The 26,672-nt window shown below is 42.2% G+C and overlaps 1 protein-coding gene across 5 annotated transcripts in view; it reads right to left on the bottom strand.

Annotated features, from left to right (window-relative positions):
* lrp8 (low density lipoprotein receptor-related protein 8, apolipoprotein e receptor) overlaps window positions 1-26,672 on the bottom strand; it is a 56,440-nt gene that overhangs the window by 20,866 nt on the left and 8,902 nt on the right. For all 5 annotated transcript variants that reach the window (XM_037249203.1, XM_037249205.1, XM_037249200.1 and 2 more), the window contains exons 3-4: window positions 11,604-11,726; window positions 3,622-3,750 (exon numbers count right to left, since the gene is read on the bottom strand). In XM_037249203.1, coding sequence (XP_037105098.1) covers window positions 3,622-3,750; window positions 11,604-11,726 — 252 coding nt within the window. The remainder of the gene's footprint in view (window positions 1-3,621; window positions 3,751-11,603; window positions 11,727-26,672) is intronic.

The raw sequence follows: 26,672 nt of genomic DNA, 5'->3' as shown, positions 1-26,672 counted from the left end.
GAGCAAAAATGATCCTCCTCTTTGCTCGTGAGTGCGGGGGAGCACTCCACAAGACATGCAGCAGGTTGAGCCACTTAGTGCTACTGAGTACAATCAGCATCCTCTACCAAAAGGCAGCAAGCATGTAGAGAAAGATAAGTGATCAGATGGGAAATTCAGTCACATGCTTTTTAAATGTCCTTGCCTAACACACAGAAGTGGATTTTTAAAAGGTTTGCTATTTGTTAATGATGTATGTATTCTCACAAAATCATACCTTAGCTTGATTCAAATTGTCATTTCAAACAACTGAAATCAAACTGGGACTGACTCTGGGGGACTTGAAATCGCTTCCATACAATTGGTTACTTGAGCCTGTCGGCAACCTGCCCAATACGGAGCTTCTAGAACTTTGTATACATCTTATCCCATGTCGAGCAAAATGAAACCGGGGGATAGGGCTAAGCTCATTCACCTTTCTCTCAAGGACAACTGACTCATAGGGTAGTATATTTAGCTGGCCCATCCACAACTTTGAATGTGTTCAAATACAGGTGCACGTGAAACACGTTCACCATATTAGTACTCCGATAGGCATCCAAGCACATCTGGCTTCATGCTTTTAGAGCATGAAATTCAACAAACCCTACTTTGACATGATGTTAAATGAACTATGTCCCGCTAATGTGTTTTCCTTTCTTTTATCATCTGTGCTTGCGAAAGAAAAAAAAAACAGATGAGCTCCGCCACAAAGGGACTTTGATTACACACAATTCAACTATCAAAGTAAGACGTGAAAACAAAATGAGCAGCACCTGGGCTTGTTTGAGCGGCGCAATGGGCCGTGCCGTGCGCTCCACTCGGCGAGTGTTATGACCATCTCATTTATGAAATATTGATGCCTTTCCTTGCATCCATAGATGGAATCAACAGCCCATTTCTCAGTGGCTTGGCATAATAGCAGATGAATGGATGTGTGGCACACAAGGGAGGGAGGGAGGGAGGGATCGGGAGGGAGGGCATGGACGTTCAACTGGAGGATGGCCCATTTGTGGTGATCAAACTAAATCTGGGTGTGTACCTTACACACAAATAAAAGCAAACTCTTTTGAAGGGGCTACAATATTTGCAAATCAATAATACAGGAAAAGAATGATAATAATACAGGAAAAGAATGTTTCACAGAGGCAAACAACCAATCCGACTCACATTCAGGACTACGTACCAAAGCATATTCTTTGCAATCTGCAAGTAACCTTGAGAAGACCAAAGCATGACCATTTCCACATAGAAAAAGATGCAAAGCCTGAACTGTGAAGCGGAACATGACGTGGCAAAGGCCAGTGTTTTCATCTTCATTTGCACCTTCTTTGAATGGAGCAAAGCTCGAGTCATCCGGCTTCCACCGGCTGGCAAAAATGACTCGGAATGTTTATGAAACCAATGATTTCATGGCACCTCAAACAAAGGTGCAACAGCCTTGGGGTGCATATGAGCTTGCTCGTGATTCTTGCTGCATTACATTCCACCTACGCATGCGGTGAGAGCAGTCAAAGGATTGAGATGGAAAGAAAAAACATCAACGTAAGAGGCTACAGATACCTCTGAAGAATGAAGAAGCTAAATCCCGCTCCAGTCATTTTTCATGTGGGTGGACTCTTCTTGCTTCTCCTAGGTCTGCTATTAACCGATGGAGTAGAGGATTCATTTCCTGTTCACCGAGGGGCACCATTTTTATGCCAGTATATCATTTTATTCTCTGACCACCCTTTGCTTTTTCCAAAAATGATGCACACAGAGCTCTTTCTTCACTGCCTTGCCTTGCCATAAAACCGCAACATGCGTATCCCCAGTGGCCATTGATCCTGCTGTAGCGGCTTGCTGTAATGTAACATGGCCGCCGCACAAGTGATGTTAAAAGAGCAACAGGTCCCCAGAGTCCACAAGACTTTCTCAGACTACGGTCCTCTCTCTCCGTCTCTACATTTCTGTTTGGAGCCAAACCTACTTGCAAGCACAAGCTCACTGCAGACAGATCATTCAAAGTGAGCCACTGCAGATTCTTGCAGGATGGCACAATCTCCATCTTGGACTGATGTTTGTCCGAATGGGATTGCTTAGCATACAGTTGCTGCCGCATCCATCAATTCAACAAAGCGTCCATTTTTTGACATAAGGTATGGAGATGGAGACTTCATGTCGTGTCTGACCCAAATTCCCACAGTTTCAGACGTCTTGCTTGCTTTAGGGGAGAAACATTTAATTAGAAGGTCTATCAAACTGCATCACACCTTGCTCACCAAACTTTGCGGAAGCTCATTCACCAGCAAAGTCACACGTGCCTTGGAGCATGGCACTGAAAATCAGCGCTTTCAAAACTTCTAATCAGCAATTAAGCGGAAATAACGTGGACTCGCCGTAAAATAAAGTAAGTGTGCGGATAAACAAAGTGATTACAAAAGACTCAACTCGCAATTATTAGTTTCTTTCACAGTGGAAGGACTCCAGGCAACATTTAGAGCAATTCACTGCCAAGTCTGTGGACCAATCCAATTAAATGAACTTTTTTAATGGAATCACTGCTGGACGTCCTTTGGAAATCGGAGACAAGGAGAGATCGATTCATCCCGCAAAAGTCTGTTCTCATTTAACGACGCTTGATCTTTCAACATTCAATTTGACTTAAAGAGTTGGGAAGGGGGAAAAAAAAAAAAAGCCAAAGCGTTTCTTTTGGAGCCAAATGTAAATAGTGTATTTCGTCAACATTCAGAGTCAAGCAGAGAGTCTGCTGCAATGAAAGCAATTCAACAGGAAACTTGAATACTCTTTATGTAAATCCATCCATTTTCTACACTCCTTGTTCTCATTAAGGCTGCGGATGAGCTGCAGCTTATCCGGACATACTTTGTGGAAGAGGCCTGCTATGATATTCAAAAGATTCAAACGCTCAACCTCACACACATGACAACCAATTCGATTGCATCTTTTATACACATCACTTCCCTCTTTTAAAAGTTGCATTGCGTTCAAACGGACACTTCACAGTAGTTTTGATACGACAAAAAACAGTTTAACATAGAAGCAATGATTAAACGGCTGGACTTTTATGTGTGAGTTTGAGGTCATTTCCATCATGTCAGATTGCCTTTCATCACTTTTACCTTGAAATGATAGCTGAAAGAATAATCCTCACAGGTTTTTATATTGGCTCAAGTCACTCTCATGGGCACGTTCAAAACACTGCAGAAAATCAATCATCATCCAGACATTCATGAATTATTTCAGAGCTTGATTCTCTCCTTGTTCACACCGCCGTTGGAGATGAGAGACAATCAAATGATTTTCTCGTCTCCCATTACTCATAGATATATTAATGCCCAACGTTCACAATAGAAGTGAAAAATACTTGGATCAATCATTAAAATGGTGTTTGTTCTGAAATTGGACAAAGCACTTGTACATTTTGGAAGTGTTGAACTAGAAGTGCTTCTTGTTTGATTTATACACCTCTAAAATCACATACATGTTGTTCATATCCAGGATTTGGATTGGAAGTAGAAAACTCTACTTGTCAACTGATGTACGATGGCATTAAGATGAATGGATGTTTTTCCCACCTAATAAGAAATTGCTGAAGCTCACCTGCGGCACAGTGCTCTTCATCTGCCCCATTCTCGCAGTCCCTTTCGCCATCGCATCGCCACGACAACGAGACACACTTTGCCGCCGTCCCGCCGCAGTCAAACTTCTCCGGTGAACACGTCTGCCGGCCTGTTGTGAGAAAGGAATGGGGGAGAGAGAGAGAGAGAGAGAGAGAGAGACAGACAGAGAGAGAGAGAGAGAGACGCTGAGTCAATCCAATGAATGAATTACCTTGCAGCCCAAATGGAACAATATGCCACAAACAGCAAGTGTAATTTATTTGCTAACTACATGATTAAGTGTTGTAACTTTGGAAGGAATTCAAACAAATCCTGGCTGGGTTCATTTGAATACGAGTACGAGTGTAATTTATTTGGTGACTCCATGATTAAGTGTTGTAACTTTCCAGCCAGTGGGATGATAAGCATTTGGAATATGTTTGTCGTTCAAGAAGTTTTCAACTGTTGATGATATCGAATAAAAAATGCAAAAACCTTGGAGCAATAACTGTGTTTTGAGTCTTTACTCCATTTCATTGTTACTCAGCTGACAGATAGAAGGCCATGATTGCACTTTACGGGTGGTTTGGAATCAACAAAGTGGATTTTAAATAAGTTTAGGTGGATCCTGAGGTCAAAAAAGTAATCTGGCACTTGAAGGCCATTGCAGTTTATTCTATCTATCCCAATGAAAAATGCTGGGGATTTGTGATTCCCCTCACAAGGCCTAGCTAGTGACAATAATGTGCACGGTGTAGGGCTGGACTGAGCTCAGCTCAGCTCAGCTCAGCGCTGTATGCTAATGAACTTTTGATGAACTACCTTCCTCATTTGCCTTCACAAGGAAGGAGGGAATTGGAGCATTTCAGCATGACAGCCAGCGCAACTGCTTTTCTGCAGCTGATTGATTTGGACAGTTCATAGCCTCACGGGATAATGCAGAGATCATTTATTTAGCACCAGGCGTGTGTTTGAGCCTGCCAGGTGATATACGTTGCCCTTGACTCACTGTCTGTCACACGGACACATTGTCAAAACAAAGGCACGTGGGAGGAATACAATTGAACACTACAGATGAGCATGGGCATGATAGGCCTGGAAGGGATTGCCTACACACTTAACCACTTTTACTAGAATTACATCACAGGTACATACTAACTCACATTTGTATGATGTACACTGACTATTGACTGTATATTTCAAAAGAACAAATGCAGTAGTGCTATACTCTGATCATGAAAATAACTTGATATACGTAATGACTTGACTGTATTCACAAGAGGTTGTTGAACATTAGTGACGCATATGGAAAGATTATGATTGTTGATGGAAGTGGAATTCTTTGTTAAATGGCATTTAGGTGATCTAGCTTCAACAACTTGTTCAGTTTTAGCGGTTCAATTTTACATTTAAGTTGAACGCATTTCATCTGCGCTACTTTGCAGGGTGTTTGCCATACAAGAGCGTCTCATAGAGGGAATCTACGACTACTAATAAGTGTTTGAAACTAAAGTTGGAATCTTCTTTGCATACTAGGAAGCACACATACCTTTCTCAAGGAATTGCAGTGCAAGCAGTTCCATTTTGAGAGCGGTCTTTCGGAAGAAGACGGGCGGGCTGCCATGGGAACTTGCAGAATGCTCCCGTGTGAGCATCAATGATTCATGCAAGACTACAGATATATGGATCAAGCACTTATTCACCTGCTAAAGACTCCGTTGAACAATGCAGCAGTGTCAGGTGGATGCATGCATGTTAACCTCATTATGACTTGTTAAGGTGGCTTGAGTCGTAGAAATGCGGGTCGATGTGTGGTGCCATTTGCTACAAGTGTGAGCCTTTTAGTAAATGACGCATGCAAAACAAAATGACTTGGCTCTTCTTTTCCTGTGCTGATACACAGAAGCTTTAACTTTAGCATTTTCCAATCAAAAATACACTCGTTTGGGCAAGATGCGGAGAACATTTCCGCGACAAAAGTACGGCCCTTAATGTTGCTGTTTCTCCACCATCATCCTCCATTTGTCCTTCAAATGTAAAATCCAATTTAGCCAACGTGCGTATGGATAACATCGGATTACATTTTAAATTAAGGTTAGTGTTGATTAGTGGCTTTCATCGGAACACTGATCTGCAATTATTACCGCTCTGTTTTAAAGAGATGGAGAGCCCGTGTCGGAGTGCGCGCTGATCAAAGTCACGGGAAATGAGAGAAGAGAAAACTCACTCGGAACTGAAGTAGAAACTGACAATCAAGGATTATCAGTCGGAGAGGAAAGACACCATCATGAATCACAAGTTAGTGAATGCAGTCAAGGAGGAATAAGGACATACATTGATGGGCTGAGATGGGCTCGGGGCTAGAACAGGAGCTACTATCATACAATACAAGTTTATTTCACAACGGCTGGAGCTGGAACAAAGCGCTTTATGTTTAACAATGGGGCGACCACAGTACACGCAAGTATGGCATTGTTTCCAGCTAGAGCCTTGGATTAAAGCTATAGGCCCCGTTTTACAGCTCAAGGCTGGGCTGGGTGATGAGAAAACATTAGTAGTGCTGACACCATGGGCCTGTCAGTGCGCCCGGGTCGTGATCAGGCTAAGAATAAGACAGCGGCACCAGAGAGTCTTGCTACTTCACAGAAAGTAACAACTTCAAATACCTGCTTTCCACTCATAAGTAGCTGTTTAACTGCAACTCTCAAAATGAGAGAAAGAGCTTCATTACAATGCACTCGACACACAATGACGATCTTACGTGAAGGCTTCTCATTCCTCTTCCAATCCACCGGACAATTCCTTACTTTGCCAATTATGCAGAGATGGACCTTGCTTAACTATGTGGAGCAACCTCCTGAAGTCATTTCCTTTTAATTAGGCTTACTTGGGGAACTGATTACCCAAACTATCTCAATTATGTATGTTGTATTGGAATAGCCAAGATAAACAACATCCCCAGAAAAACTAGCCTCCAAAATGTTGATTCAAATGAAATCCTTCATGTGTAATCATTTGGAGCGCAGCTCGTGTCCACTTTACATTCCTCCACAAGTCTTGGAGCAATTTGGCAAAATAATAATCCAACGGGGTTTGTTAAGACGTAGCAAAGCAAATATAAGGGTGACAGTCAACACATTCAAACTCTATAGAGCCACCTCTTTTTTACCAAATCGCATCATATTATACGAGCAAAATTGTTGTTCCGCCCGATCACATCATATTATACGAGCAAAATTGTTGTTCCGCCCGACCTCGCCAGCAGAATATTTGGCTAAAACTGCTTTCTTAAGCTGATCCATTTGTTAGGATAAAAAGGAGGAAACCTTACATTCGGCAAATACAATGTGGCCCAGCATCAAAGTATCGAAGACGATAAACAAAACAGCAAGCTCGGAAATGAGAATTCTATCCATGAGCAATCACAAGATAATTGCTCAGTCGAGCAACCGACGTAATTCAATCATTGTTGACGATTATATGCATTAGTTGGTGTTTTCAGGGCTGGTCGTGCAGTAAGGTGGATAAATCAGTGATGCTGAAGTGAAAAGCATGACTGCAAACTGGACATATAATTATGTTTAATAAACCCATTCATTGGCAGTAATGTCTAGATTTCACACTACAATCTCGAGAGATAATGTGAGTGAGGTAGATAAAAAAAATAGAGAGCTTAAAGGCTAGTTGAAATCCCGATTGAATGCTAATGGAAATGACAATTATTCATATACATACCTGCTTGCTAATTGTTTACTAGTACATTTTGTATATTATGCCAACAAGTTCATTTTAGTTGTGATAATCGTCCTGGTGAATTTCAAAGCAAGTCATCGGAGTGAACTGGAATATAAATTTGGTTTGCGAGTGTGTGTTGGTTCATCTATTAACTAGCATATTTATTTTTGTGTGTTGAGTTATTTAACGGTGTAATTCACAAGAGCAATCATACAAAATGGATGTGTCAAAAACATCATGAATGCAGCTTATTCCCATTTCCACGATGAGTGCCTGAACACATAATGCCTCTCTCTGCTGTATAATGTTTTTCGCTGACTACAAATTTACACACACTAAGGAATATAGTACAAGTGGACAAATAAAAGAATCGAGAAAAAAGAGTTGAAAACACCAACAAATGTGATACAGTGATTAATTGTGCTCCATAATGATGAAACTAAAATGGACAGATTTTTCTTGCAGTATTACTATATAGGACTGACTAAATACAATAGGGAGGATGCATGGACTGAAAATACTACGTATCATTCTGACCCAAGAGAAGAATCCAAGAAGTGCAGAAAAGTGGAGATGAAAGCCTGAAATTACACCTTCACAAGAGACTGTGAGACTTCATTGTTTGACTTCATAGTGGCAGAAATCATGACAGTATCATCCATAATGTATGACTTTGATATCATATGCGCGCATCCATCCAAAGGCAATAGCTGTCAACATTCAGTCAGCACTCACACTCACTGGCCAAAGTTTCAGTCAAAAGTCTTGAAAAGGGCGTACATTGCTAAATTAGCCTTCAAACCCAGACATCTCAATCAAATGGCATGGTCATTCTTTTTACAATGTTGTCAAAATTGAGGCATCTAATCACAGTGGCAATTTGGAGTTTGATATAACTCAGAAGAAGAACTTTTTTTTTTCATTTTGCATCGTCGCAAATCGCAACGCTGAAATAGAAACGGGGAGGGGCAATCAGCTGAGAAATGATGCTTGCCTTGGCCTCATGCATGAAATTGAAACCATCAGACAATGCAATTCACTGGTTCCTTCCTGTTCATATTTACAAATAATTAAGTAGCCACCCAACTAGCCTCCACTCATGACAGGCTGACCCGCTCTCTCAAGCACGTGTATGGATAGGAAAGCTCCTTCCCACATGGAAGAGGAGCCTGCAAAATGCAGACAAAATTGTCAATCAGCCATGCCAGGAGTTTGGAGTTTTTCCTTGCCCTCTTGGGAGTTTAAGATCAGGGGATGTTTGAGAATATTTGCCATTTTTCACAGGTCCCGAGTGTTGTTAGTCACCTAAATGTTGAACAGAGGCTGTGATTTACCCAAGTCAAATTCCTTGTTTGGCACGCTCAAACATGGCGAATCAAAAACTCTTGAATACCCAAAAAAGCTTTCAAATGCTGATCTCTGCGGCTTCAAACAGATACAATGCATAAGTACATTTTTGTCTAATGGGTGTTGCAGTTGAGTTTATTTTTCACACCAATGAAAGAGGCTAGCTCAGTGCTATGTGCACTATATCATATGCTCACTACGTACCAATGGTTGGGAAAATTTGGACTAGATACGCACTGGCACGGAAATGAAGAAACACCTGTTTTTACGCTTGCATGGCCCTTTTTGTGCTGTGGCAATGGCCTAGTTTTGCATGTTTGGGATGCGTCTTACTTAGTATTCGCGCCGCATCCCCCGCCGTCCCCGCAGCGTATCTGCAAATTTGATTACAAACCGTGGACTAAATCGGCAAAAATCACGTCTTGGGACCAACGTGTCAGGTGACATTCTGTGACATCAGTGCTGTCTGTCTTCAGGTGACGTCAGTACCGGTCTATGCTGTTCTACTTTTGGCAACCTGCTGAAAAATCTCAATTCTTTTACTATCATTGAACATTTTTGAAAAAGTAATGGAAAAATGACCTTCCCTAGTAATTCATTATGTTGATGTAGGAGTCATTCAATGACTAATTCACTTCCTTTTTTGGAACAGTAACTAGTAACTGTAACTCACCATTTGAGGTTCCGCTGTATGCCCGTTTCCTAAAATGTTCAAAAGCAATTCAGAGTGAATCGATTCAGGTTTTGAACAGTAGCTGGAAATTGTCAAGGGTGTTCCACACCAGCTCAATACGCAGGTGAAGGTGTTGGGCTGAATGTATGCTGGTGCAATTCAATCATCTTCAACCTGTTTATTGAGACGCTTGCTTGCTCGAAGGGCTCAGGTTAATCCCCTTGTTAAGTCTGACAGGGCCAAATGAGTGCGTGCGTGTATGTGCATTGTGCACACACACACACGGACACACAGATGGACACACATTGCATGAGTAGCGCTCCAATGAGCACTGATTGGCGCACTACAGATGCTTGCTAATGCCGGTGGGAGTGAGCAAAAGCTGACTTGCTGTTTGTTGCACTTTGCTTTGTGAACACTCTGGTGCTTTCTTGACCACGCTCACAACTGAAAAACACTTGAGTCCAAAATCGTCTTTCCCTATTGAAATGAAGTTGTTTTGAATGAGACTTCAACTCGATGCACTCTATAATATCGTATGTGATCAAATATTCGGTAATGGCATCGTTACGAAATACAACGCTAAAGAATAAACACTTTGGTCACACTTCCTTCTCCGATGCACATGATGTACCTTGGCCACCTCGGCGCTAGATAAGATCATTCCAAATGGAATGGGGCATTCGACTTTGAGGGGATTCCAAACAACCGTCTTGTGAACCTGCATTGTTTTTTAGACGTGCAAGTACAGTGTTTGCATTTGTGTCTGGAAGGGAGCCAGTGTTTGTGTCTATGTATCAGAAGCATCACTGGAGATCCATAGTTAATCAGTAGTCACCAGAGGTTGCAGGGATCAGCACATCGACCCTTTCTCTGGCGAATCAATTCAATAAAAGGCCTTACTTAAGCTGAACTCGCATCCCAAAGTGTTGATCCTACAGTGATGCAGAAAGGACTGAGAGGATTAAATGCTACATTGTAATGTGATGGAGGGATGTTTACCAGTCCCTATGTTGGAGATAAGAATGACTCGAAATAATAATAGAATACAAGAAGGCCTGAATTTGCTGTTAAAGGCCCCACTGGTTAATTAGCAATTATGCTGAGTACAGACTTCTACTATGTGGAGGATGGCCTCTGAGGATGCCCGCCCGTAGTCTCCGTTCCGTAGTTAAAGATACATCCAGTTGTGATACATTAAAAAGAATATCATGCCAAATAACTAGCCCTGTCAATGAAGCAATACCTGTGATGTTGACAGGTTCAAAGTATTTCTGATTGTCAAATGCATCTGACTAAATGATATCAAGTTGGACTCATGTTTTTCCACCTGAAAAAGAATAGCCATTAACAAACAACCATGCTGGCTGAATGAATAGTCTTTTATACCACAGGTTTTAGTGGCCTTTAATGTGCCATCTATAAAATGTAACTGCTGGCAATGCAGACACACACACACACACACACACCATAACCTAGCGGTAATTGTTGTCACACTCAACCCGGTTTAAATTCACAGAGTCTATTTATTTATTTATTTATTTTTTAATTGCAGCATGAGCGGTTAGCTTTTCAATCAGACCTTAAGGGAAGAAATGGGCCTTTAATTACATGAATGGCCTATATTACAAAGGCTATCAACACTGGCTACAACTGGCTTGAAACAAAACAAAGACAGACACGCTTGAAATGCTACATCCTGAGGAATCCCTAGACATTGGACAACCATGATTAAACTGAGAATGAAGATTTGTTTCTCGCTGATGATATCTGAGGCAATGAAATGTTGGTTGACAATGTTATCTGAGCACCCACACTTTAAAAATGGAATTGTCTATAAAAGTCATTAATTGACACCCCAAGTGTGCGTCCGTCTGCTTTGTGATACAACCAGAGCAAATAAATGATTGAGTAATCTTTGCGTGAACATTTCTTTCACTGGTCGTTGTCATGAGCAAACCACGTGTGCATAAACGTGCTCAAGTAGTGTACGTAGGTACGATTGCAGAGAAATGGGACACACAAGCATCTCAATGTGCCGGAGGGACAGCATCTGTGTCTGCATGTCACTTCATTTCAACGTACGTACACTGCAGTCAAGTCACGGGAAGTAAGTGAACTGTAGGCCTACTAGCAGCGCGACTGCAGTTTTTCTTTGCGTGTGCCAAGTGACCAGCCAGACTGTGGTCCGTCTGCGTTGCTCATCTATGTCGAATTGGGCTACTTACTGCAGATTGCGTCAGCCTCGTCGGAACCATCTGCACATTCCTGCTCCCCGTCGCAGCGCCACCTAGCGGGAACGCACTGGCCATTCTTGCAGGCAAAATCCGTGGTTGCGCATGTCTTCTTTGCTGTAAAGAGGAATATCTTGGTTAACGTGAGGCTACTGCATTGTATGTACGAATTTGCCACAAATCATTTGAAGATAGCAATAGCACCGGCTAATAATGCAACGAGTGTGAATGTTGGCCTTGTTTCATTGAAAACGTACTTTGATGAATCCTGATGAAACATTTTAGAATGTTCCAGGTTATTTGTCATCTATCTGACAAATAATAATGGTTTCCCAAAAAGCACGCAGGGCACACAACAAATGCAGATACGTCTTCTGCAGATACAGAATGATAATTGGCCCTCGTCAAATGTGCTTCAAAGACAAATAAAACCCATTTTGCCATGCAATGCTTGGGAGATGACTTGACTTGCTTTAGCAATCTCCCTTGTGTGCGTGCGTCTGTCCATGCTCATGAATCTGTTGATATGCTCCCTGAGGAAATGTTCTCTTTCACTCATTTTGAGAAAACAGATCCATATCCTTTTTCTCATTTCTAATTCCTCAGAGTATTAGTTTTGCTTGCTTTGATTTGCCAGGCAGTCATGTTGAGGGTTGACGAAAGCAAATATCTAAAAAACAAAAAAATGCAGTGAATTGAGCAAAGTGCACTGAAAGTAAAAGGCTTGTTTACATACCAAGGTGCCGTACATAACACACCCACTTTAACCTTCGGTCATGCACTTATTTTGGATTAGGTTGTCTTATCAATGGTGGCCCATAGCCAAGCGCGAGAATCGACAGTGCATCTGCACAGTGACTGCACACATCTGCCAACATATGCATAGTGTAGTCAATTCCAGCTGTTAGTATTTATAACCATAAATATGTTGGTGCACAACTGCAAAAATGGTGTCAGATGTAAATATTGAAAAGGACTAACGGTTGCATGGATGTGAATTAATTAATACCCCCCAAATCCCAACTTGATAAACGCTTGTTTTATTGAAAGGGACCGATTTTGAAAGCGGTTAGACAGTCAAGTGATGATTCCAAAAGCATCTAAAGCTTTCAGAACGCCTGCAGACCACAGAGGTCATAAGTTTGTTTGATGAAGCTTGATAAGAACATTTTTCATGACAATAACGAGAGCAATTTTCCTTTTGCATCCAGAACCACAGGACAAGACACAGAGTGCTTGACTCTGTGTTGTGGCAGCTCCCAGAGGAAATGGAAACCTCAATAATCATGTATTCTAAATTTATTCCTTGCAAAACTAATTAGGTTTTAGCACACCCACCCGGAAACACAAAGAAAACAAGCAAACAAATGTTCCTGCTGGCTGAATGAATCGACGCTCGCTGTGAGCTTTGCAAGTCCTCTTTTCTGTATCGTCGCCATTCATGTCCCAAGCTGCACACATGCAGCGCACTGCACTGTTAGCCAGCCCACATGACAAATTATCACTGGGCTTATTGTCAAAAATCATGCACCCGCTGAATTACGTGATTGAAAAGATGGAGCTTTGGAAGAGTTGCAGCGTTTGGAGCCTGCTGAGTGTCCACAGACCAAAACAAAAGAATCTACCTGCTGACCAGAAAAGAAATATCTGCCACTTGGAAGCAAGAAAGAACCTTAGAAAGGTCAGAAGCTGTTCATAAGAGCATTTGAATTTGCATTTGACAGAGTCCAATCGCATCCCTTGCGTATTTCTCTTTGATATGGGTTCAAAGGCTGAAGATGGTTTGTGGTGAAAAACACAAAGGGAATCCCAAAGTGCTACAGACAGACAGAGGTGAACGTGGATGTGGGATCAAATCCCCAAATGGTGGATGAAAGTCAATCAAAACGCAAGTGATATGTAGCTGGAGATCAGTGTTTTGGTTACCAATGACCTGAAGTTACCTCTCAATGTGTCGCTCTTTTTGCGGGTATCAAGGGCACGTTTGTGATATAACCACTCTCCCACTCCTTCCCTTGCATGTTTCCCAGTCACTCGGTGTATCCACGGTTACCCCGGAACACTGGAATACAAATACGCGCACACACCAAACTGGCCTGTCTTCGGTCCTGATCCACAGTGTCGCACACACCGTCATCCTTCATTAACATATTTGCTGTTTTGAACCGTGGTGGAGATTGATCAGGAACAACAATGTGCTCGTTCGGTATAAAGGGCCGCTAACCAGGGCTGGATATTGCTCACCCGTGCCTCCAATCCATGCCCATGGAGATAGTCTAAAGAAGGTACGTATGTGTGCTGTGAGTGTCCAGATATTGTGTCAAACGGGAGTGTCAATAAAAGGACTCCCAGCAGGTACTTCTGGCTGCTGCACAACACAATGGTGCAATAGTTGTTGGCAGAAGCAAGCAAAAGTGACGCCAGTAGGGTGAAGGGCAGAGGGTGGCTGCCGCTTGGCAGCTTTTGGAGGGAGGGAGGGAGGGAGGGAGGGAGGGCAGCAGCTTTTTTGGTGCTCACCAACAAAGCCCACCTCTTCATAGCCATCCAGAGATGCAAATCGCTCTTCATCAAAGTTTCACACTCGGCTTGCGGTGAACAAAATGCCAATGGCCGCTACTTGGCAAGGACTCTCTGCACATCCTCATCCTCTCTCCACTTGGACTGTTGCAAGGTGAGCACACTCATTCACTTGCATAATAGCCAGGCACATTTTCACACATATTTGACATGTGCTTCCATAGAAGCCCTCTTATTTATCCCCTGAGGCCTATCTTTTATTTGGAAAAAAAGGATAAGTGGTACAGAAGCTGGATGGATGGGGTTAGGGTGCATCCAGTGTCACAAAGCCAAACCCAAAATGAGCACAGCTTCCCGAATCAGCCATCACAGAGATCACCAGCAACCAGAAGAGCAGCTTCATCCTAAAGGACAATATCCTTGTCGTACACAGATGAGATGATGGACAACGATACAATAACAGCAAGGTGCGCTTAATTACAGTACGTGTTAAGAGACTGCCTTTTTTGTCCTTTCTTTTCCGTCCTATCATGACTTCAAGCATTTAAGAGGGGAGAGACAGACTTAACTCTCTGGCTTAGTGTGATAACAGTATGGCTTCGTCAAGACGCTCGGAATATTCTGGGGAGCTCTGTGCATTTTTCAGGCTGAGCCAACAGGTCAAACGGCCTACACCTCATTTGCATTTTTGGAGACTATCCCTGGGTGGAGAAGTTTTTTTTACTTCCTTTGAGTCTTTGTGAGGGAAGAAAATTGGGCACCTTTGACAAGCCAAAGTCCCAGTTAACTTGTATGCCCAAGTGTTTTGGAATGACTGCATCTGATTCCACTTAACGCATCTTTTGTCTGAGAGCAAAATTTGGGTCTTCTATTGACAGCGGTACTGAAACCAGTCAAGGCTAGTCAATCTAAATGTGAAAAATAGATTGAAAATATGTGAAAAAGCCTCGTGTCTATTGGAAGGTCACGTGTGTTACGAATGGATCCTTTGAACCGAGAGAATCGCGGAACTCCGGCCGGGCCTCCCAGGAAAGAAAAAAAGGGAAGTCAGGGTTGCTCTTTTTAATTTTTTGCAAAAACTACAGGGATTATTCAAATGAAGAAGATAGGGGCCATTTGGACTGGCGGGCAAGCAAAAAGTCTTTAGAATAAGAAGGCTAAAAGCAAGTGCAGTGTTTTGTTTAGTTAGGGTCACTTCTTGGTCGTTAGTAGATCAAATCCCCCTGACTGCTTGGCAAAGCAAATAGAATCTGCTTTGTCTTGTTTTCATTTCAAACTTGCAGATACAGAACTGCTGTCGGTTACGTTCCAAAGGATTTCATAGTATGTATGGGCGCTGGGCAAAAGAAAATGGCCACCGACACGACTGTGTCAACAGTTTTAACTTCTCGCTTTAATTAGGTCCTTCTATCAGCAGATAATTACTAAGAGCAATCTGGGACGAGTCATTTATCATGTGTCTGCCATCCGTGACTGAATGGAGTGTGAATAAGGCAAAGGCCGCCTTGATGATTAGTATTCTTTGGAGACAGCCCCCACCGCTATCAAAATGCAAGGAAGTCCTCTCCTCATTCAGTGAGCCAGTGAGGACGAACGAGACAGCAGAGTTGTGTCTACCGTGCAAACAGAGCGAGCGCACTTACAATGCTGCACTGTCTTCCCTCTTTCCAAGGTAGTATGGCTTGACGTTCTCTGAGCTATGACTGCTTTTGTTTTACCCAAGACTGCAAACATTCTGGTTCAACACGCGGTCGAGCAGCCAACAAATTCACAACTGTCGTTTTATCTGTTAACGTCGCTGCTATTTTCTCAATAATATCAGCGCAGGAGATTGAAGACATTGTTAGGGTTGTCTCTTTTTCCTTTGTCCATCTTTCTCTCGGCATACAAAAGAGCTTTTTTGCGGTTGGTGTCAGTGGTAATGCTTAACTAAAGCTTTTCAATTCTATTGTACATTACATCAGTTGACTGGGAACTACTTTTGGCCTTCAGCGACACTTTTGCCAGAGATGATGATATCGCTCCAGGAAAATGACACTCGGTTTAAGTTCACAGTGATCATTGGAGGAATGTGCCAAACTCAGACCGGGGTTGCAGTGTTGCAGCGTTGCAGCTAACCAAACAAACTACTCTCCCATCCAGGTAGCCACACTTTCACCAACTTTATGGAACAATGTGTCTCTCTTTCAGAGCTAAGCTTGTGGAATCTAATTGTATTAGCAGGAGACGTGGGGAAGAAGAGTGAGAACCCAACCTGGTGAGCAAACACCAGAAATGGGATTTGGATCTGACAGACGAGACAATAATCCCTCGCTCTGACACTCTGAAGCTGATCCGTCTTTCCTCCCAATACTCTTTCAGGGGATGGCTCTTCTTCTTCACTCACAAAGAGAATTTCCATCACAGTACAAAGGTAATGGCAGAAGATTTTAAGAGCTAAAGGATCTTGAGCACAACTGAAGAGCATTTATGTAGCAATGAATTTTGACATACACACTTTGTAAAGACAGAGAAGAACAATCGAGTTTCATTTGCCAGAGGTTTTTAGCTCAGGTTCCTATTTTCTGAAGCTTATTTTCAAACATTGAAAAAGGATTGGAAAAGAAAAAAAAGAGAGAAAAGGCAAAGGGAGCAGTGAGAAAGGCGTGAGAGAAATGTTTTGAAGGGTTCAACTGTGAACCCGTTGCTTTTCTGCCCCAAACAAAGGGCAGCCATTGTTGTGAGCAAAGGCCTTTAAGTCAGAGTCAGGCCCCTTTCCCACCCCGTCCCACACAGGGTGACAACTATAGGTTTGAACTCTGAGATTAATGTTGCTCCTCTTTCTGCTGGAGACTTTATAAATGCCTCCTCCCCATCACTTAGAGGAAAAACACACACCAAGACCTTGTGTGCAAACGGGCACAAACAAGAGCTAAAGGATGGAACTCAAAGGCAGGCAAGACAAGTCACACAATGTGAAAAAAGATTAGGACCAAATCAAAGGAAAGGACTTTGCAGTCCAACCTTTCTTAAAACCTCCTGTTTATAGTCTTAAGAAACGTACCGGCCTTCTTGCTGGATTGGATACTCCAGCACAAAAATCCAATCCAATGCAACAACTGTTTGGAAACGTGTTATATATATTACTTTATATTTATCAATTGTATTAATTACAGTCATTTCATTCTGACAATTACACAGTAGCCGTTGACATTTTAGTTCCTAATAATACAGGCATACAAATTGGTTCCAAACAGCATATTTTAAATGTGTGTGGAAAAGTGCATACAAGCAGAGAAAGAGAAAAAGAAAGGTGAGTCCTCAAAATAATTGGAAGTGTGGCAGAAGCACGTAAAGACAGAATTTGTCTCCTCACGTAAGAATGAACACAATTTGAAAGAAAGCTGAAGGCGAGCTGAGAAAAGGATGAGCAATATAAAATGAATAAATGCCTTTATTTTTTAGAGCGTTCATGAAGTGCATCACACTTACTGCAGTAACTTTAATAGAAGTGAAAAGAAATTCTTTTGAAATCCTGAGCGGTATAAAATATCAAATGGAAACGAAGATGAGAGCAAGAGAAAAAAAACCAAAAAAGTCCATGATACTGTGCTTCTTGATTAGCGGACTTACAATTCATTGCTAAGCGCAGTCAGGGGGTGAAAAAAACTTGATATCGTCGTGTGACAGGTCATAATGAAAGCCACTGGAATGGCAAAAGGAGATCAACTTTCTCTTACGCTGCGCTGCAAGACAAATGGTCTTCTGATTGAAACTTAAGCAAGCCAGCAAGATCCATCATGAGTGATGGAATGTCAACAGCATCTAGTGCTGGCATTTGCACATTTATTTCTCGCAAATAAATATAATTATTCATTCTAGACTCACCACCCACCCACATTCCCTTGACGTCTCTTGCGATAAAGGTATATTTTTCCATATATTGTGCAGCCCGAATTCCCACCCGCATTTATTTGCCATCAGTATAAAATGGCTTCAAACAGGCACTTTCATATCAGATAACGCCATCCTAAAAAAGGATCTTGTGTGCAAGACCTCACGTTCGAATGTGAGATTGATCGGGATTTGGCTTCAAAAGAAGACTTTACCAACGGGAATATAAAAAAAATGTTTCATGTGGGATCCAACAGAATTGTTTATAAAGATTTCAAAAGAGCGTGTTGAGCAAACTTTGACCCCCATGACACTCAACACTCACGAGCAAGGGTTCAAAACAACCAGAACGATAACAATGGATGCGTATTTGTTTAATTGAAGGGGGCTTGTTTGAGAGCAAAGAATCAATGACATGCATGGCAAGGAAACAAAACCTTTTTTGAAGGACTTTTCACACCAGTAAAAGAGTCTGAAACAGCTCCCCATCATAAAATCTATGCAGACAAGCCAGCTCTTTTTTGTTTCCATTCCACTAGTGAGCTCATACTTTTGAACTGCCTAATATGAGTCCCTTATCACGGCACACAACATTGCCTGTATTGACAACAAACGGGCAGTTTACAGAGCTCAGCTCCATCGATCCATTTGAGCCATGCTTAGGCACGACCGTGCCAGGCTTGGAGGGGAAAAGCAGCCAGGCATTCACTCAGAGTGAGATGTGCCGGCCGGCCGGCAATGTAGAGAAATCTCATTTCATGATTCGGTGCCATGTAGGCTAAAGCGCATGGCTGAGAGCACATCCCCGCGGGGGCGGCAAACCTCCGAGAGACACTTATCTGGATTGAGCACGCTGGGGGTGAGAGAGTTAACAAAATGGAAACCTGTAGGGTGGCGGGCGTTAAGGTGGCGGGATGGAGAAAGCATCTGACAGCATCAGCTAATGGTTTATTGATTGAGAAAACACTTCCTGACCATGGCTCAATCAAAGTTCATTTGTACAATTATTACAGGGGGGAGGGCGGGCGTGTGTTTGCGGGACAACCCAAAATCATTCATATCACTACTGTTTTAATAAAAACACAACCTGAGAAGAACATGCAAGTGGCATATGTACTTGATGTCGCTCAACCAATGCGAGTCATGAACCTACTTTCTGCTGCAGGCTGCTGCTGCTGCTGCTGTAACAGAGGCACTGGCATTAAAATTGATACACACAAGCAATATTTAAAACAAGGGATTGATGCAAAGTGAAGCTAATCAAAGAGAGGCTGGCAAGCAGTGAAGTCTTTAAACTCTGCATGCCCACCAGGCCCATGACAGACTGCCGTGACCTTGTCTGAGCACCGCATTTCCCATCTACAGAGATCAGTATTTATTTATGTCAAAAAGTCTCCTCGTAACACAGTTAGGCTCTCACACTTGGAGCAATGTGTTCACTGATAAGCATGTGGAAATGTGTCTCATGCCCACACTGCAGTCATTGCACCCTAATTTGAATTTTAGTAGGGACATTTGGAGATACATACATTGGAAAAATTGCTTTGTCTGCTGTTCATGGGTCACTGGAATGGGCAGACTACAGATCCAGATAAAAATGCACGAGCCCAATGTCTTGTTACATGGCATTTTTTATTTGCCTTCTATTTAATGTGTATTTCTAGTTTGATCCAATTTAAGTACATCAACGAAAATGTTAAATAACAATTCCTCTGAGAAAAAGCCATTGTTTAAGCCATTGTAGGAAAAAAAGAACATTTTGCTGATTAATATGGTCATTCTAACAAGGTGACCGATGTGAAGAGGTGAATCCACAGAGAATGATCACGCAATTGGATAGCTTAGCTTGCTAAGTTGAAATAGCACGTTAGAACTGTACACTCATTTGTCTTTTATCCGGCGCTCTTACAAAACATCGATCAACATTTTTATGTTAAGTGTCTCCCTCACCTCATTTACAATGTAAATGTGAAATGATGGGGGAAAAAAATCTAGGATGTGGAAGAAAGGAAAAAGTAATATACACGTCTCTATCAGAGGTGGAAATGAACAGAGGCAGCAGTATCTGACAGCAAAACAGATGAGCCGTCAGCAACCTTTATGAGTGTGTGAAGAAATGAGCAGAGACACCCACGGATGCTGCTGCCTCTGTGTCTCTGAGGAGAAGGGAAGGGAAGGGAAGGGAAGGGAAGGGAAGGGAAGGGAAGGGAAGGGAAGGGAAGGGAAGGGAAGGGAAGGGAAGGGAAGGGAAGGGAAGGGAAGGGAAGGGAAGGGAAGGGAAGGGAAGGGAAGGGAAGGGAAGGGAAGGGAAGGGGGTGCAAGAACAAAAGGGAGCGAGCGAGCGGATCATGATGGGATGGATGCTAGAGAGGGGTGCAGGTATCCTCGCAAAAGCAATTTGTTTTTCATCAAGATTAGCGAGCGATAGCCGCTCTCATTTCCCTTCAGCCAAATCTCAACTCCAATGAAAAGAAACAGTTAGAGGCAAACAGGTAGATGGCAGTGATCTACTTTATTCTAATTCGCTGGCAAGATTACAGACAACAACATCAAAAAAAAGTATGCTAGCAAAAAATACATTTCAACCATAAATACAAGCAAGATTCATATGGGTACATTAGTGCAATCCAAAATACGCATCGTATGAGACAATTAGGCAGGGATTTGCCTCAGCCTAAGAGCACCAAAAGTGCCTCAACAAATTCCACACCACCAATTGTAATTATACACAGTGGGAGCTGAAAGCATGGAGGCAATTACTTGCACATGCTAATTTGAAATGATTAAATGTCATCAATAATGCATTGACCGAGTGTTGGTATTACAAAGTTTCATAACTGTTGTGTGCACAACTCATGAATAATGCAGAAAGCCTTGTAATGGCGGGGAGCAAAAGTAACACACACAAGATACCAACTGGGAAGGTCAAAGAAAACAAAAAGCTTTGAAGACTGATTGTGATCATGCTTTCATTTCATTTGACGTTATAGAGCTAGCTACATGGGAGCAATTTTTCTTGGCCATCATGGCAAATCAAGGGGAAGAGAAATTTAGTGAGGAGGGCAGAGCATGAGCTTGGACTTTCATTCAAAATAGAGAAAAGAACATCAAGTCTGCTCTCTTTCTGGGTGTCTCAGTGTCATCCGTTACCTCCGGATGGGACAAATGACATCATCTTAAATATTTAACGTAAGAGCATTTTTTCAGTCATTGCTTTGGCTAACTCAATTCTATTGTGTTTTATTATGCGTGAGATTTGATGCAGAACAGAATCCGTTTATTGTAGGCATCTCGGCTACGCTTCTGACAACCTAAGGCCAAAAGACAAGGGCACACAGGGACGCATTGATCATTTCAGTCATTTTCTTTATGGATCGGCGATTACGCGGCATACAATATTTCTTCGGGCGAAAGCAGACTAAGCGGAAAAACGATATACCCAGTATAAATGGGAACTTTTTTTATGGATAATCCAAAGAGAGAACACGGCACTAAGCATTTTAAAAGAGCAGGACAAAGGAAGTTTCTGTGTTTCATCTGGCACTGCAGTATCCATCTTATCATCCCTGGTGAACTTGTATTGAGGTCAAGAAGAAGAAGCAGGATGGAGGCAGAAATGGGAGCCGTGTTGAAGCAACAAAGAGATTGAGAAAGTCAAGAAATAAGCCACTCATACTGTGGCACTGGCTACCATTTCCACCGCTCCTGCTGTGAGTCCAGGGAAAGTAAGGCTGTAAGCTCAAAATGCTGTTTTGATTGAAGCCAATTTACGTATATGTCATGCTGCTGACCAAAGCACGATAGAATAAAAAGGATCACATTTCTTTGTTGGTCTCACACAACTAACCTTGTTAGGCATTGCGTTGCATCTGCTGTAACTACCGTAGAAGCTTTGCTTTGTGGCCGACTGGCCAGACAACAAGATGAAAAGATGCAAATGTTTTAAAAGGCTGAATCCATGCCTGAATATCATCCTATTTGCCATCAAGGGATAAGCGACCGCCGCTTTGTGAGAAAAGATCCTAAAAGGTAGCAAGAGTCACGATTAGGCTTGAAATGAGCACATGACAATTTGCAAATTCGCATCTCACGCAATGAAAAGCAAAACGGAGAATTTCTTTTCCGTTTTTCCCATGACTGAACCACGCAGACGGCCGCAAAACAGAAGACTGATGATATTCTTCAAAGAAAATATTATAGTGAAGGTAGAATACTTTTCAGTGATAATAGGCTTATATTTAGCATGAGGAACATTTGGATTGATGGAGATTTTTCCCAATGACAAAAATGATATATAAAAAGAAAAACAATGTATACGTATATAAGACTGAACCTTGAGAAGCCAAAGGTCATAAGGCAGAGATGGAAAGTGGGATCACGCAATGACTCGACGGGGAAACAAGTGTGCTTTCACATGAGATCTGGAGAACGGCAGTGGCAGCTCTTGTGATTCAACTAATAGTGGCTGGGGTTCATTTCAAGGAACAAATCTAGGCCCGCAGCGGAGTCTTTTTCTCACAGAGAAAATGGATGAGGGTCAAGAAAAGGAAAGGTAACAAGGCAGAAGTGCATCCAAATCACTTGGGCTCCATCAGCCGCTCACACCCCGTGTCACTCGACAGGATGGCTCATTAGTGCAGACCGCACCTTGGTCATTGGAGCAGGGATAAGAGAAGCGGTGAGGTGAAGAACCATACCGACTGCTGTAACCCCGTCCGTCATAATCAGCCCCTCATCATTTCAAGCCAAAGCAAAAGTGCTTCTTCAGCCTTATTTTAACCGTGCTTCCGATACTCTAGTCCATCACTGCTATCACAGTCCGTCATGCTTATTTTAACCACGCTTCCGTCATCTCATATGGACATTTAAACTTATTAAACTCATGGGTGTCATTGAGCTTTCATTAAAACATTCAAATGGCAATTTCAGATTTGTGAGCCCTACTGCAGGCTACGGCTGATTTGAAGCCATGGAATCTTCTCACCTATAATTCATGGACATTTCTTGCAGATTCATTAGTTATAGTAGCAGATGTTGTGCCATCGCTATTCAATACAAGAGTTTGAATTGAAACTAAAAATGCTTATTTCTTTCAGACATTATTACTATCGCGCAAACTTTTTTTTTTCTTGTTGAGTTGTGCTGGATTGACACGGCAGCTTTGGGGAAATCTATATTCCAAGGCGAGATGGTTTACAACACAGACATGAATCGCTCTCATTTGAATGTTGCTCAACATGCTTTTTGTCATTTGGCGGGGTTTCCAGCCATCTCGTGTTTCGTATTTGTGTTTGCTTACACCTGTCTCTCATTTCAGGCTTAATTAGATCCACGGATGCTAGCGCACATTACATCTTCACGCCGTTGATGGAATACTAATCACTGGCACGGAAGATGAAGGGCACTGGGAGCCCAACTATTGCCAAATCATAATAAAGCAGTTGCAGAAGCACTCTTACTGGATCTGACTGGATAGATGAGGTCCAAACAAAAGTATCTTGCTAAATTTAGGCAAGCAGATTGACTTGTGCATATTGATGATTTCTCACTTAGCATACAAAGGCATCTTCTTTCGATCTCAGCTTGACCTTTCCGACTTTGGCTGTAGCAAGAAATCTGCCAATATGTCAAAGACTGTGTGTTATTCTTTGCAGACTGCAATGATAATAAATAAGGCCTAAAATGCAATATAATTGCCCTGGAAAGTAGCAAGACCTTTATGTAAGAAAAAAATGCCTCCCTGTCCAAATGTATAGACATTGCCCTGGAAAGTAGCAAGACTGTTATGTTTTCCCCAATACATTTCCACCGGCTATTGATAAATTGCACGTTGTTATGGCAAATACATGTAGAATAGATTGATTCAATACAAAGGATTGGAAGAGTCGCAGGGCAATAATACTAGGCAGCAGTTCAAAATGACTGAGAAAGGCAACAATTTGAATGCAAAAGCAATAAAAGCGATTCACCATAATTCGGATTTTTAAAGCCCTATTAAATGTCATACCTGGAAATGCTGGAGTATAATGACTTTGTGCATTACAATAATGTATGCTTTCAAAATGTATCCAAGGTGTGCGAGATAATGATCCTGACAAATTGATGGAGCGCTAAAACTGATAGCATATTTCACTTGTGTTTGTCAAATAAAATATAATGAAGTCAATAAAAGGAAGCAATAAAAGATAGGTTTTATATATTGCTTTCACTTGATCACTATGTCATTTCTTCATTAGGAGCTATTGTACAAGAGCAGTAAAAGCAACAGAAAGAACCATTTGCTTGCTCTCCCACTCAGCCCCAAAATGTGTGCGCAAGGGAAGAGGGACGAACGCCACCATATCTACAAACAGGAAGCGTCATGGATTGCAAACAGCTTGGATATACTAATAGGCTCAAGAAATGATGCAAAGAAGGTCAAATGAGGATGGCGAGGTCAAAGGACTGACTGCTGGGTCAGGCGTTCAAACGGAGGTCGAAATGCATTATCTGCATGACTGGAACTTCAAATGTTATTGGGCAGGAGACTGCTGTGAAATAGAGGTGCAATCAAGCACAGAGACTAACATCGCTTTTGATAGGACTTTTCACTTCGAGAGAAAATCCGTAATAAAGGAAAGCGACAAACTCAGCCGAAATCTCCTAAGTGAATAATGGCCATCATCGTACCTTTTAGATCCTTAACAGCAGCTACAGACTGTATTTTCTTCTCTCAAATGACCTTGGCTTTCGAGCTTCACCTTTTGAATCAAAAGCTTTTCAAAATCTCATACTTTAGCACGGCTTGTACATGACGTAATCCGCCATTCAAACTTTTTTTACGTAGCCTTCAATATCCGAAGAAATGTAGACACACATGACCATAGACAGAAAATCTTTTGGGGGTTTCTGCAAACTCTGGAAAATGACGGCTCAGCAGACCCGTTAGAGGGTGCTGTTTACAGTGGATGCCAAAAATCCATTACCCAATTTCAAGCCAAGGATTAATGAAAGGATGTAGTGACATGAGATTGGAGAATGATAATCCCTTCAAAACGATAACCCATGTCGGTGTGAATGTGGCACGGCAGATTAACAACCATTGTTGAGTTCCATCTCCAATAATCCTCAACGTGAAGCATTCTATTCCTGTCGCACTACAAGTTGTACATTTCTATCAATCCATCGATAGAAACTCACACTTTAGATGACATTACGACTGAGCCAAGGAGCTGAAGAACAGTCCGGATTTTGTTGTGTTGCTTTGCAAAGGGTCAAATTCAAATAAAGATGTGATGACATGGGAGAAACCCGCATTGGAACGGAAACCGTGCTCCGGTCCCGAGGTATGTATCTTTTGCACCTTGCATGTGCCAGGCACACCTTTCTCTCCAGGTCCTAAGGCCTCATTGAGATGGATGGCAGACAATGAGCCTAATTCCAAAAGACTTAAATTAGCATGAAACGCAGGACGACCTTCATTAAGAACCTGTGGGTTGCGGGGAGCGATAAGGCTCCAGCCAGGGACCAGACAAGCCAAGCATCCATCTTACACAATGAGCACACTGTGACACCGTGTAGATTAACGCGAAATGAAAGCCAAATCAGACCAAGAAGCTGCACGCTAAGATCCAGACAAAACAGTGGAGATAAGCAAAAGATGAAGAGGAAAGTCACTCTGAAGGAAAAAAACATTTGACATGGGCGAGCGAGGGCTGAGTGTCAAAACAATATGAAAGTAGAGGAATTTGGGCACATTCCATTTTGATACGACTGTATATGGAGAATAGGCATGAACAAAGGCTGAATCATTCAAATGCATCGATATACTACATACAGTAGTATCCAAATGGAATGTGCCCATGCCGCAAGCCTAAAAATTCTTCTCCGCTTTTGTGGAATCCTACTAATAAGACAAACAGAACTGCATTGGTCTAAGTTACATGTGAGCTCTGACCCTTATGTACAGTTTGTCAACAGGAAAATGTGCATGACATTTTGGAAAATCACTACTTAATGTAGTGACAAACACAGTGAACAATCTCCCCTTCGCTCGCTTAGATTAGGGTGCTTTTAATAATGAGCAACATGATCCAGCTGTAGTGAGCAGCAAGAGTATTTACTGGACAAGTAAAACAATGGTGAGAAGGTAAACATGAGTTGCAATATGAATTAAAGATGATGCCCCCCCCCCCCCCTCACCCGCACAAGGGGGTAATCATCCATTTCCCCTTCATCGCTCTTAGCATGACACTGGGAGCATTGCGTGTGTATGTTTGTGGCTGGCTGGAAATCCCTCTCCATGTGTCCATGTGACAGATGGGCTCTCATAGCACAAGTTCAAATCTGGTGCTAGGGGGAGAGAAGGACTTTTGGATGTGATAACCTTCACACGTTCCAATCATATTTAGAACTGTTTCATGCAAGTACGTACGTATGTATATTGGCTGGGTGAAGGCCCAACCAAAGCTGACCAAAACAACAGCACAAGATGCTTTTTATTTGTAACGTAATTACCAGAGCAGTTAAGTCCAGATTGAGCTGCTTGTCAATTTGAAATGAATTTACAAATTGTGAGGAGAGGAAAGAGAGGACAGATGGTACTCGCATAAGGGGTGGGACGATACAAACGGACACGCTCAGCTGTGGAGCTTCTGCTCACCTTTTTTGTCTGGGTTCTAGATTTGGAGCAAA

This window comes from Syngnathus acus, chromosome 4 (assembly GCF_901709675.1).
Source record: "Syngnathus acus chromosome 4, fSynAcu1.2, whole genome shotgun sequence".
NCBI lineage: Eukaryota > Metazoa > Chordata > Actinopteri > Syngnathiformes > Syngnathidae > Syngnathus > Syngnathus acus.
Note: the sequence above shows the minus strand (reverse complement) of the source record. Positions and strands in the feature narration are given on the sequence as shown.